Source organism: Leptonotus elevatus, chromosome 1 (genome assembly GCF_054856555.1).
Source record: "Leptonotus elevatus isolate MCC_2025b chromosome 1, RoL_Lele_1.0, whole genome shotgun sequence".
NCBI classification, from domain to species: Eukaryota; Metazoa; Chordata; class Actinopteri; order Syngnathiformes; family Syngnathidae; genus Leptonotus; species Leptonotus elevatus.
Genome location: NC_141239.1, coordinates 46,821,443 through 46,835,799, shown reverse-complemented (window position 1 = coordinate 46,835,799; position 14,357 = coordinate 46,821,443). Strand labels below are relative to the sequence as shown.

At 40.3% G+C, this 14,357-nt stretch overlaps 1 protein-coding gene across 2 annotated transcripts in view; it reads left to right on the top strand.

Annotated features, from left to right (window-relative positions):
• Positions 1 to 14,357, top strand: part of LOC147182533 (protein kinase C beta type-like) — an 86,091-nt gene that overhangs the window by 47,221 nt on the left and 24,513 nt on the right. For both annotated transcript variants that reach the window (XM_086060256.1, XM_086060179.1), the window contains exons 9-15: positions 483 to 623; positions 5,195 to 5,368; positions 7,834 to 7,925; positions 8,745 to 8,807; positions 9,197 to 9,335; positions 9,439 to 9,519; positions 10,071 to 10,178. In XM_086060256.1, coding sequence (XP_085916382.1) covers positions 483 to 623; positions 5,195 to 5,368; positions 7,834 to 7,925; positions 8,745 to 8,807; positions 9,197 to 9,335; positions 9,439 to 9,519; positions 10,071 to 10,178 — 798 coding nt within the window. The remainder of the gene's footprint in view (positions 1 to 482; positions 624 to 5,194; positions 5,369 to 7,833; positions 7,926 to 8,744; positions 8,808 to 9,196; positions 9,336 to 9,438; positions 9,520 to 10,070; positions 10,179 to 14,357) is intronic.

Sequence of the window (14,357 nt, the reverse complement as noted above, 5' to 3'; positions counted from 1 at the left end):
GCATTTTTGTTCAAACCCAAAGACCTTGTTAAAACTGAAGCATGGTCTTACAAAATGCAAAATAATATATGAACCATATATTTTGGTAAGCAAGATGTCACAAGAGCGGGTGACAAGGTCAAGGCCGAGTCTGTTCAGGGAGCGACATGGTCGGAAAATGAAATACATTAATGAATAGAGTAAATGGTTGTGAATAAATGTAGAGTCAGATATATAGAGATTAAAGTGGCAGTACTGTATAATGAATCAGATGTTTTGAGACAGAGGGACCAAGCATCTCCAAGTAAAGAGTGGTAGAAGGCAATTAGTAATTACATCTGTATTCAAAAAATAAGTTATTTGTCCTCCAATCAAATAGTGACTGCCACATCCAAATAATCCTTTAATGACTTATGTTTATCCTCTTAAAGACCGGAGTGTCTTTAGATGTCGGGAGGTTCTGCAAAATCATGTTCTTACGTTTGTCTCTCATCCTGATCCAGAGAGCTAAAATTGGTCCCAGCAAGAACACCGAAGGCAAATCTGCCAACGCAGCCCGCTTCGACTCCAACGGCAACCAAGATCGCATGAAGCTGTCTGACTTCGAATTCCTGATGGTGCTGGGAAAGGGCAGTTTTGGCAAGGTGAGGTATCTTTGTGTTGTAGTCTCGCCACTTTTGTTGCTGTTTATGCCAAAGGTGTTGCGATTTGCGCACTCACATTCCTTCCTTCAGCAAGACTTTGTCAACTGTAATTCATGCCACTACAATCGGATTGAGACATTTTAGGTTTCTCTCTACACCTCTAGTTAATTCTGTAAATGATTAAGAGGTGTAATAGGAAGGCAAAGTACAGCTGGGCAGAAGGTCTAAGCCACACATCCAACGAATCAATCGTGATAAAGCGCAGGTAGACAAAGATAAATGAAGGCAAGGAGACAAAGATGTGACAAGTGCTGAGCGATGAAAGGAGAGAGACGGATGGGCGTGTGGCTGACGTGAATGAATTTAAAGAGGCGGCGTATAAAAACAGACTGAATGGAGCGACGTGAGTGAGCGAGCAATTGGACACCTTGGCAAGGTGGCAGCTGACGTGAATGAATGAGAATCGAGGCAAGAAAGCAAAACAGAGAGAGCCAGAAAGCGAATTTGCAAGGGAGCGACCAAAGCAGCGGGGAGAAAGTGACAGATACGCAATGAGAGAGGGACAATTGACTGCGTTTTAGACCTTGGATGCCTGTTTCCATGGCAACAGGCACCACTGTGCCGTGTCGGTGCTGAAAGCCGAGTCGAGGGTCTAGCATTGTTGGAATGCCAAACATGCATCAAGAACAAACGCTTGCATGGATTCTTAAAAAGCACAATATGTGCTGCCTTGGATGGAAAACACACACGCACGCACGCACACACACACGCACGCACACACAAGCATCATTTCTTTAACAGTTTATTTTACTATCTTTGTGGGGCAATCTCATTGACATAATGCATTTCCTAGCCCCTCCCCCTAACCTCAACCATCAAAAATGATTGTCTACCCCTAGTCCTTAAACTATAAACGAATTCAAACCTGAACAGTAAAACCAAGTCTTGACCCCCCAAAAGAGGTCTTTTGTGGGGCCTAGCAAAATGGCCCCACATGGACGGGTAGGGCCCACAACTCTGTGAAATCCCAAAATGTAGGTCCCACTATGTAACAAAAACAAGACACACACACACAAAGTTTGTTTTACTATCTTCGTCGGGCCATCTCATTGACATCATGCATTTCCTAGCCCCTCCCCCTAACCCCAACCATCAAAAATGATTGCCTACCTCTATTCCTTACCCTAACCTCAACCATAACCCAATTCAAACCTAAACTTTAAAACCAAGTCTTGACCCTCAAGAAGAGGTCTAAACTTGTGGGGCAGCAAAATGGCCCCACATGGACGGGTAGGCCCCACAACTCTGTGAAATCCCAAAATGTGGGCCCCACTATATAACAAAACAATGCCACGCACGCACACACACACACACACACACACACACAGACCCCCCCCCCCCCCCCCCCACACACACACACACAAGTACCATTTCATGAAGTAAACTGCCAGTGTTGTCCAATTCAAGAAGCATATTGATAGTACTGGTTAGTTTTGGTTGATAGTGTCAGAGGGGTATTAATGTTCAATATTTTAAATATGTTAAATAATTGTCGTCGTAGTTTGCAGGGTTGTACAAAGAGATCTCATCACTGCAAATTGCAACTTCAATATTAAGCATACAGTGTTGTTACATTAAACTAATTATCTTTACTATGCAGAGTTTTTGTTTGTGTGAAACGACATCCTATATTTGCTTTACATTTTGCTTAGCAATGTATATCACAGCAGTGACTTGAGTGGTGAGTAAAGTTTTTCGACATAAGACGACTCAGATCATTTTTTGCTTTTAGCTGTTTATTGGCACTCGCAGATCATTTTAACTATCAAATTCAACATTAAAGCTACTGAACGCAGAAAATGCTGTTTCGAATTACTACTGCCACATGTGGTCGAAAAAAACTGCATTTTCCCTTCTTCTTCACATACACAATGCACACATGACGTCACATCCGCAGACACAGAGCGGCAAATTCAAACCCGAATCCTGTGTGAAAATTATTGGCCAGAGGCTTGCAGGAGTTCCCATTGTGAACAGCTATGGTGTTAATCTACTAATTAAAAAAAATTCAGTCGTAAATGGTCAAATGGAATGATTGTGTACAGCGATGACATGCAACAAGTAATATTCATCGACGCTGAGCCTGGCGGCGTGGCAACAAAGGCCTGCCGGTCCGCCATGCTTTTAAAGCACTGGGGAAACCCCTAATATCCTGTTTTTAAATCAAGGGAAATGTTTTGAATACATTATAATTAATAAATAATTAATTCATCCCCAAAAAATATGTACATATTACTTAAATAACAGTTAGTTTCAGACTGGAATTAATCATAATGTACACATTCTTAAATGATTTCCGTTGGATTTAATTTTGTTATTACTGTATGTTAATTATACAGTGCAATTTTTGCAATTCAAAACACATTACAGAAAGCTGTTGTTTTTTGGGTGGAAGCTGGAACGGATTACTGGCATTTGCATTCGTTTCAATGTGGAAAAACGATTTCACATACAGTACAAGCAATTTGCGAGCATGGTTTTTTATTTTTCAATTTAAACTTTTATCTCAAGGCATCACTGTATTATTTTATACATTATTTTAGAGCTTGTATTTACAAGTGCTGAAATGCTGGTGTTCAGTATTAAACATGGGTAAGACTAATTAATAAAAGGTTATAATCAAATGAATGTTGTTAACACAAGCACACTATCAGTAAGCCCGTCCCTGATTTCGACTGGAAGACACTGCTGCGGCGGACATTATCAGACGTGACAGTTCAGACTAATACAACACGGCGCCGTGTGTTATAACATATTGCGCTATGATGCACTGCAGCGTGGTGCAGTAGATTGTGGTTTTGGCCGGCTTTCGCTGGGTGCATCCACCGTGCAAGGTCAGCAGACGGAACACTGACTGTGGCATCATTTACGACACGAGACAGTTTGTGTCCCCAGGACTGCCTTTCTGTCAAATGACCCTGAACAACTTTATTGGCGTTGACGCTACAGTAACACGCCTCCATTCAGTGTTGAGTTTGTGATTGATACTGCAAGCACATGACCTTGATTTAAGACGCTGCAGTGGGAAGATGAAATAAGAAGCCTCAAGCGCCATTCATGAAGTGTACAAGTCAATCTGTTGCAACATTGGTCTTCTGCTTGAAGAAAACTGATTTTGTGATATTTTGCGGCGCGGTCCTCGTCCTTGTGGCTGCATGAAATCAGTTTCAAGCCAGATGGTCATTCGTCTTGTTTCATCTTCCGAGAGTCCCGCTGACACCAGATGGAAACGCACGTGAACACAACTCATTGCTTTTGTGAAATGATAGCACCTGCGCATATCCAAAGTTGAACTGCTAAAGATCATATACTGCATATGCTTGAACTGTGGCCGCCCTCTTCACCCACGCGCACACACTGCTAGTGTGTCCATCTGCGCAGCGCTCCCTGTAGGATCCAAGGCCTAATAAAGCCTCTATATTATCATACCTGAATATTTATAAGGCATAAACAGCAAATCTGCTAATTCTCTGATCTCGTAGGTATCGTGAAGTACCAAGTGGGTGTTAAGTCAGTCATAGTTTCCTAGAAGTTGAAGTGCATTCAACTTTGCTTGACTTGCATTTTTGCTTTACAACGCTAATGCACACAATAAACATATTAGAGAGTTTAAAAATGAAAGCAAAAACAAAACAAAAAAACAATTGGATTAAAGACCCTCTATTGAGGTTCCAAAACTCAATTAGCCTTTTGGGGAACACACACACACTGTTATCCATGCTAATGGAAACTGCGGCGTCTTAAATATTCTTCCGTTCATTGCCTCTTTTTTTTTTTTAAAGATAAAACACGTTCATGCTTATATTGGTTTTAGACTGATAAGCGGGAGAGTTTAAAGGAATAGTTTTAGACTCTAAATGCTGATAATGCAGTTTAAACTGTCCTCGATTTAGGAGACTCTTTTGGAACCCCCCACTTAGCATTCAGAATACTGTCATTTTGCTATTACACAGCAAAATTGCCAGTGTTAGATTAACACTGAGAGTGTTAAATCTAACACTAGAAAGGTGTTCATATGTGTCCACACCAATGAGTGTAAATCTGACACTTCAAAGTGTTATGTTTTTCACACTTAACCAGTGTTACTCCAACACCGTACAGTGTTAAACATCTACACTGGGTGGTGTTGAAAGTACAGTAGTGTCAATGTTTAACATTTAATACTGCCAAATTACACTTAATTCTGCTGTTTAAACACTTATAAGTGTATTCCGCTAGTGTCAATGTTAACAATTTAACTTAAACTACACTTTATTTTGGTAAATGGTACTTCCTTGATTAAGCTTGTTTCCTCCTTACAAGGCCCTCAAACACTATTCTGGCTACACCCAACATGGGCTACAAGGACAAATGAAAGGGAGAACATATAAGGAAGAAGTGCTAATAAAAAAGAGGGGATCACAATATAACTACAGTATATATGTAATATACTGTAACTCTATTTGATCTTTATTAGTGAAGCCCTTCTGTTTCTACACAATTCTGCATCTCTTGTCTTCTTCTCTTTTTAGGTGATGCTTGCAGAGCATAAAGGCACAGAAGATCTGTACGCAATCAAGATCCTGAAGAAGGATGTGGTCATCCAGGATGATGACGTGGAATGCACCATGGTGGAGAAGAGGGTGCTAGCGCTGTCGGGAAAGCCGCCTTTCTTAACACAACTGCACTCCACCTTCCAAACTATGGTAGGTTGAAATGTTGGATTATTTGGATGGATTCATGCAAATGAGAATTAATTGCGGAGTGGGTCGACATTGGCAAAGTACAGTTGAATTATAGTGTTGTGGACACAAATTAGGAACTCAGCCACAATACATGAGCTTGATACTATATATGAATTTTAAAATAAATGTTTTTTCTAATTGTGATCTACAGTTCATACTAATGTATAGCTAATAATTTTCCCTTTTTATATACCTTTACTGTGCTTAACAAATTCATCCGACCACCTGTCAGGTCTAAAAGTGTATTATTTGTTCTAAACAGGTGTGAGGAATTTCAAATTGAATTTAATTTAACTGTATTGTGTGCTATATGTTTATATGGGTGAAAATCTGTAAGAGACTGTTTAAAAACAGTTTTTTATTTTTTTTTAAATAAATGTAAATTCAAAATAAATGTTAAATTGTTTCACATGACACATTTTTCAAGAATTAGGAGTTGTACTCACTCTGTTACTCTCAAAAAATGCATAAGATCACCTTAAGGAAACAAAAAAGACACTCGCACAGTTCTCCAAAGAAGAAGCAAAGCATGCTTGTTTCAAGTTGTTTATTTGTTACTCCAAAATGAACTTTACTGTAAAGATGACACATATAAAACCAAAGAAAATGTAACATTGCATAATGCTTTGTTCGGTTAAACACTAATGTTTAATCAGACCATACAATCTGGTCAAACGAAAACCTGCTATCTTAATGCTAACGTATAATGGCAGACACCATCAACGGGCTAACTATGCTAAATTAGCGTAAATGTAATTTTATACCTACAAACGACTGCTACTTTATTACACACGTAGCAGAAGCACATACAAATAAAGCCTATAACATTACATGCAGGAACAACAACTATTATTGCAATCATGCCTCTTCTTTTTACTCTCTTTTTACACGGCATCTAAAACCGTGAGCCCAGTACTGCCCAGCATGTTGCAGCGCATCTTACCACACTGAAGGCACAACTCTCAATTGCGACTTACCGCTAAAAAACAATCGCTTAAGTATCTGCGCTATAGAAGGTGTGCATAACTCATTCACTGCCGTTGACGTCAGAAATTCAATTTTAAGCATTAGTTTAAAAATTTTCCCACTTTTGTGAACAGGAGTATGAAAATCTAGAACTATTAAAGTCATGCAATTAATTACAATTAAAAATGTTAATCACCTGATGAAATTAGAAAAAAAAGAAAAGATTATTAATAATTAGGGGCGTCAGGCAATTACATTTTTTAAATTGTAATTAATTGCATTACTTCACTAGCTAACTCACGATTAATTACAAATTTTACATCTGTTCTTAATGTACAATTTAAAAAAATTCTAGGTTTTCATAATCTTGTTAACAAAAGTAGGGGAAAAAATGTAAAAATGAATTTTTGACGTCTATAGCCGTCAGTGGGAGTGAATGAGATAAATAAACCGTTTATAACCAGGGTTATTCGTCTGATAATCCGCGTAGGGAGGTTCTATAGCCACTCTGTTTTACAAAATGTGCAGACAAGGAATGAAATTGTTAAAAGCTAAATAAACAGGAAGCTTGAACCTTGTTTCCCAAAAAAGATGCAGGTACCCAAAAAATAAATAGGTGAATCAGTGCGCGCCATCCAGTGGCACCGCCGCTGGACTCTGACGTCTTTAACTGCGTCTCACAGCTGTAATACACCAACCAGATCCACGGTGGAGTCGTGCTCATCTTGTGACGTATAATCCATAATATCGCACTAAAGATGAGTCAACAGAGGAGTAAACATAGCTGCGCTCAACCCCGAGAGCATGTCATTTACGTCCGTATGCTTAATATACGTGTGCAGACTTTCCTATGTGTATTGATTAGTGAGAATAATGTGCTTGGAAGTGCACTCGCCGTTGTTGTTCAAGGCAAATCTAGTTGACACGCACACACACACACACACACACACACACACACACACACACACACACACACACACACACACACACACACACACACACACACAGTAAAAGTGAGCGTGTTAATCCTCTGCGGCACTAATTCTCCACGCGGCTTCCTTCCATACGGTGCTTATGCACTTCTGACACACTCATATTTATTGTCAGCTGTAATGTGCAGTCGTATACGTTGATCACTGCAGAAACATACGCTCGCGATTAGCTCACGGTGCACAAAAATGACCGCTTCTGAGATTTATAGAATAATGGTGAAGCACTCACAACCGCATGGACACACACTAGCCCGCATACAGGAATCTTTATTGGCAATTTCTGGTGCTAATGGAAGAGTATGGCGTCTTAAATGGATGTGACTGTACTACCTCAGTTGTAAGAGTAAGTCTTTATCGGTCCATTTTCGCCGCCGGTGTCATCCTCTTTTTCTCATTTGACCCATCACTCGCTATTGTCCTTCCTCGTAATACATTTCCCCGAACCCTTTTTGACCTTATTTTCTACAGGACCGCTTGTACTTTGTCATGGAGTTCATCAATGGCGGAGATCTCATGTATCAGATTCAGCAGGTCGGCAAGTTCAAGGAGCCCCATGCTGTGTGAGTAGACAGGCACACTGACGTCAAAAAAGGATTGACTTATGCAAACTTTCACCGATTTTTTTTTTTGGAACATCATCGTGAACGGGCCCATCCGCAGGGATGAGAAGCGCTATTAAAGCCTGGGGGTGAAAGATTTTGTTCTCCCCCGATGAGCATCACCGCTGTGAAGAAGTTCAAAGCAATGATGTGTATTCCAGCAGCTCCAGCGTGAACTCGAACACCTCCGAAAAGGCGGGAAATAATTCATGTGGCTGGAGAGATGTGTGATGTCAAGTCGAACACAACACACTGACATATTTTAACAAGCTGGCTGTCAGAGAGGCTAAGAGCCTTGTTGGCGTTTGCCCTTCATGTGCTTGCTTGGCAATCAGCCTCTTAAGGTATTGCATTGTTCGTGATTGGGTTTCTTCTTGTCCGCAGACTGTATTTGGACTTATCCTGCCTTAAACCTTGTACATGTTTTCATTAAAAAAGGATAAGGTCACGTTAGCTTTGTGCGACAGCGAAGGCCCTGCGGGTATCATTCTGTTCACAGATTAAGCACTAAATAGAGTGTGCATATTCGTCACCACTACGCGCACACTCAAAATGCCTCCTGACGTCTTTTACAAGCGCGTTAGCGAGAAGATGTCGATTGCCTCTCATACGTGCTCGACCTCGTGGTCAGTATGTCCAGACTGTTGATCTTATCAGCTGGCCTTGAAGAGACAGCGCTGACCTTTCTACAGACACACACACACACACACACGTGCACGCCCTATCCTTTCCGTCAGCCTCTTTCTAATTACGGCGGTTTTGTGTTGTGTTTATTTGTAGATTCTACGCTGCAGAAATTGCCATCGGGTTGTTCTTCCTGCATCAAAAGGGCATCATCTATAGGTAACGTCTGTAGAGCAAGACAAGAAATCCATGATATTTACACTGGCTTGTCGAGTTATGTCAATTTTAAGATATGTTAGATCAGGGGTTACATTACATTTTTTAAAACAAGGTCCTTCATAGATGAGGTTTGGGGGAAAAAGTGTGCATGCAGAACATGTAAAAAAAAAAAAAATTCTCATTTTAAATTTGTATTGTTTATAATTATAATTTTATCACAATGTATTAATTCACTTTTTTTTATTGACATCAAATATGTCATATCTAAATGTAGCTTCACCACTGCAGATTATGGATTTCTTCTTCCAACTGAATTGTCTATATTTCTATGAATGAGGAGAATACCGAATTGTGAACGAAGTCCTCTTTCATTCTGAATTTGAACACAGAGACCTCAAGTTGGACAATGTGATGCTGGACAGCGAGGGCCACATTAAAATAGCCGACTTCGGCATGTGTAAAGAAAATATGAACGATGGAATCACCACCAAGACCTTCTGCGGAACACCGGACTACATCGCACCAGAGGTAGACTGCTTCTTTGTAATAGATGTTGGCCTCTATATTGTATATCTATTTCCCTGTCACTTTGTTCAGTCAATAGTGTAATGATCCATCTTTTGTATTTTAGATCATAGCTTACCAGCCTTATGGGAAATCTGTGGACTGGTGGGCCTTTGGAGTTCTGCTTTATGAAATGCTGGCTGGGCAGGTGTGTGTGTGCGCGCGTGTTTGTTTATGTACGGCAGTCGAAGAAAACAGTGTCATTTTAATAAGACTGCAGTCAAAAGGCATTTGTGTTTCCATGGTTTCAAAAAGAAAGAAAGAAATTACACTCATGCGTTTGTAGCCTTTAATATTTGACAGTGTGTAATGAGAAGTTGAGTTATTAAATTACATCCCTTAATGAGTTTTCCCTCACTCGGGCATTAATAATTGTTAGGAGATGATGTGATCGTTCAAATGCTGCACATCTCATTTGGTTTGCATTTAGAGATTTTTTTTTTTTTTATGTTGTTGAAGATCCACTGTATTCTGACATTGACAAGTTGAAATGAGGAATATGTACAGTTTTTTTTTCTTCTAGTGTACAATTAATCTAACACATATATTGTCTGATCAACAATAGGCAGGATTATGAGGATTTGGCAACAGTAAGCATGTTCGTGACTGAATTGCTTGTTATTGAAAATTGTGGAACCAGCAATTATTATCAGTATAGGTTGGTGTATTAATTTTCTCTCCGTTTGATTCGTACCCCAGCCTCCGTTCGATGGTGAAGACGAGGATGAGTTATTTCAGTCCATCATGGAGCACCATGTCTCCTACCCCAAGTCAATGTCCAAGGAGGCTGTGGCTATCTGTAAAGGGGTGAGTGTGCACATAAACCACAATCTCACCATTCCCCACTGAAGACGGTCCCTCCTTCACACACACATATGTAAAAGAAGAGAATTGGGAGAAGGCGACATTTGTTTGAGAAAGGCGGGCAGGAAGCGGAGGGAGGAGGTGAGTGGATAGAGAGCGAGCGAGCGAGAGAGCGAGAGGGACATCAAAATTATCTGCATAATTAAAACCATTGTGAGGGAACATTTACGTGCAGTGAAACAACATTGTTCGCTTTTGCTATCTGTCCTGCTTCCATCTCTCTGTCATAAGCGCTCTCCTTCCCCGTCCTTCTCTCTGCCTGCACTGCTCCATTGTTTTTTTCTTCTTTCATTGCACATCCTCTAACACACACACACACACACACACACGCGCGCGCGCACACTACACTGCACTGCACTAATGAAATGGCTTGAGCTGTGGGAACTCTTCAGAATAGACTGGACAGTTAAAATGAAGCTGCCTAACTGGGCTGTACTTATCAGAGCCATCAATACGCACAGCCTCGATGTCCGACGTCGACCTTTGTGCCTCACTAACCGCACTAAATTGTGACCACACACACACACATAAGATTTGGCCACGGATCAAGTTTCATCAATATTCAGCATATTTAACTGAACTCTGCTCTCGGATAGTCTTTTAGTTAATGAAACGCATACTGGCCATAACATTAGATACACCTCGGCAATTTTAATGAGGCTTTAGCAGAGCTGCCATGATCAAATGATGAGGCTCACTTTGACTGACACAGAGACATATTAATTTGTGTTTCATACATTTTGGGAACCACCGGGTCTACTTTTCTGCCTGACCTTTCAAAGCGAGTAACTTGTGCCTGCAAAGTTCAGTCCCTTTTTGGACATTCCTGGTTGATGTTTGCATGGGGCAAATTGAGACACTTTTTGATGTTCTACAATAGAATCGGTTTTCAATTAAAGAATGAAGAAGTCACTCAGTGACGCCCAGAAACGCTGCATTCCGTGGTCCCTGCCCCTCACTCATACACAATGAATGAGGTTAACGATGTTCAGTGTGAAAAGGGCTTTAAAAGCTGGTCTGGAAGCATTTAGCATAGCATTTGGTACATGGACTTTCAGAGGAGAATCGTTTTTAAGGGATACTTAACTCACTGAGCCATTTTCAGCAGTAAAAAAGTTAATATTTTGTTCAGAATGAATTTGCTAATTTTTCATGTACAATTAATACTTTTAAAAACACATTTTTCTACTTGCTGTCGACTAAAGATAAAATCAATAATGACCAATCACGGCTCAACTGTTTTCTGGGTTTGGTCAGCAAACTGAGCCATGATTGGTCATTACCTACTTCTTCGGCAGAAGTGATGTCATCTTCAGTCGTCAGCAAGTGGGAAAATGTGTATTTAGAGGTATTAATTGTACATGAAAAATAATGAAGTTATCACATTAAATATAGACAAAATATATTTTTAGTGTTGAAAATGGCTTAATGAGTCAAGTATCACAGGTTGCTGCATGTGATTGAAAAATAAAAAAGTAAAATATGTGGCTGATCCAAGGAACTGCAAAAGGTGGCTCCTGTTTCATTCATATTAGTGGGATTGTTAGTCAGAAGGCCTTTACAAATTTAGAACTATAAGTAGGAACAGTAAAGTAGTAATTATAGCAAATATTTCAATATAAACCGCTTGACCATAATTATAAAACAATCAAAAGGAAAAACATTAACTATGGTGATATCTGAGCATGCCATGTCAGCGCATATGGAAGCCGGCATCAGATTGGTAAAAAAAAAAAAAGAAGTAAGATCCACACACATATAATACTGGAAGCAGTAACTAGAGAAACACTATGAAAAGAAGAGAATAGACAGTTGAGAACTTCCTGGACGAATTTTTGAATTTAGGTTATAAATGTAAGTCAGTTCTTCTGATAGTGTTCAGCTTACTAAGGTGTTTTTAATATTGAGTCCCCTTCATGCAGCTTCAGAAGTTACCAAAATATTGGTTCGAGAATATCTCTCTAAAAAAGTTGAGCTGAGTTAGAGAAGGGCATAATTTATGCTTCGATCGTGTGGGTGTACCTAATGAAATGTCTCGTGAGTGTATACACGCACACGGTGCAACATCACCACTCACTGTGCCAGCATGAATCCGTTATCGCAGCCATTCAAGATGTTCGGCGCACTTTCACTAGCAAATTGATGACAACAATGTTCACTCTTTTGGGTACAGGCACACCCGCATATGCGCACACGTATACAGGCCATGTTATGTATTAGTGATGATTACTGGGTTGTAGTGGATCACCATCGGAGCGTGAAAGCTCGCCTCCGTCCACCCCCACAGATCCCACCGCGCCCTGCCAGCAGCGGCTGCAACGCATGCGCGCGCGCGCATCAAGCCCGACATGATATTTCCATTTGCAAGAGAAACCCTCGTCTCAACTGCGTTTTCGCACAAGTGAAGACAACGTGCAAATGTGATGGCTAACGTCCCCGCAAGAAGCCTGTCATGTTCATATTTTGCTTATCGGAATACAGTGCGGAGAGGTGCGAGGGTTTCTGCTCCGTGTAACAGATTGTGTCATTGGAAGTAATATATTGTTTGTAGGTGGAAGAATTCATCGTTTAAATGTGTGGGCGTGTGTGTGCACGTATGGGTTTGTACGGTACAATGTGTGCAAAGGGAGCCATCAGAGATATTTCCACTCCCCTGATTCTATGCTAGCCAACATCTATATTTCATAACCAGCAATGGGGCTACACACATTCATGCTAACCGAAGTATAAATGCATTGCTGCGATGTTCTATAGAGACATGCTGTTAGCGACACAACCATCACCTTCACATGACTTTACAGCAAAGACTAATTGAACACATTTGTTCCTACTCGTACAAAAGCGCACACACATACTCTCGCGCCACCACATGAGATGAGATTCACTTTTTATGAATTGGAGCAGCACTAATGTAGGAAATAAGAGGGCATGTAGCTCAAAGTATGATGCTATAATCATCCAAATCATTGAATTATCGTTTTTTTTTTTGGGGATGAGGCAAAAATTGGATTATTTTTCTGGTGATGCCAGCAAAAAAAATTATTTTGTGAGCTTATTTTACCATCAACATAGAACATAGTGACTTGTAACTGATGATGATTACTTTAGAAGGCTGTCTCCCTCCTCCAACACAACTGACTCAAATGATCAGATCAAGCTCTGTGGAAGCCTGATAACTATCTTGTTCATGAATCAGGTGTGTCTGTGGATGGAGACATGGAAAACAAGCAGGACACTGGCCTATAGTGACATTGGGGGGGGTTCCTTGTCCTAATGAAAAAGTTTCTCATTAGAATGAGAGTTTTCTTGTTTCTCATTTGAATGCGAATGTTTCTCATTAGTACCAGAAAGTTGTCTATTGAAACACATTGTGTATGAAATGTGCTATATAAATAATGCATGCATGGGAGACCCTCTAACTACATTCCGTTTTGAGTTTGCATTGCTGTGTGAAAATGACTTTGGTTATATTTTCACCTGTGGCCAACTCCGCCCACTACCCTGTTTGCCAAAGACTTGCTTGAGGAAATCACTCTAAAAGAAAATGCATCAACAGTATGACACGATGAGCACAATGACACATTAGTGCTGCAGACCCCATGAAGCCCCGCCTCTTAAAGGTACTTTCATGTACCACAGGCACTGCAATACATACAGTATTTTCAATACATTTTATGCTGGTAATTTTTAGTGTTTAAATATGTTTACAATGTATTTAAAAGTGTGCTTAATGAGTTTTAATGTGTTTAAAGTGTCTTGAATTGGTAAAAAAAATAAAAATGAATCCCCGCATTAAACCGGATTTCTCTTTATGTATAAGCATTGATTTAAACCGTATGAGAAGGGAAAATGGTAACGCATCCTTTCAGATATTGACTCAACAGTCAACAAAAAAGTCTTTCTACATACCCAATCTATTTCACAGGCACAGGTGCAGTGGCTGCCTGAGAACAATTTTATCTGTCAGCCTTTCTTTGGTCCAGGAAAAAGGAGGACGGAAGCAGCCGAGTGTGTAATGTCCCGAGTAAACAATTCCTTTCGATATTTTTGTGTTTGTTTAGGAAAGCTTGTGTATGTGTGTGCGGCCCACGCGTGCTCGCGTGCACGCATCTGCATTTGTGT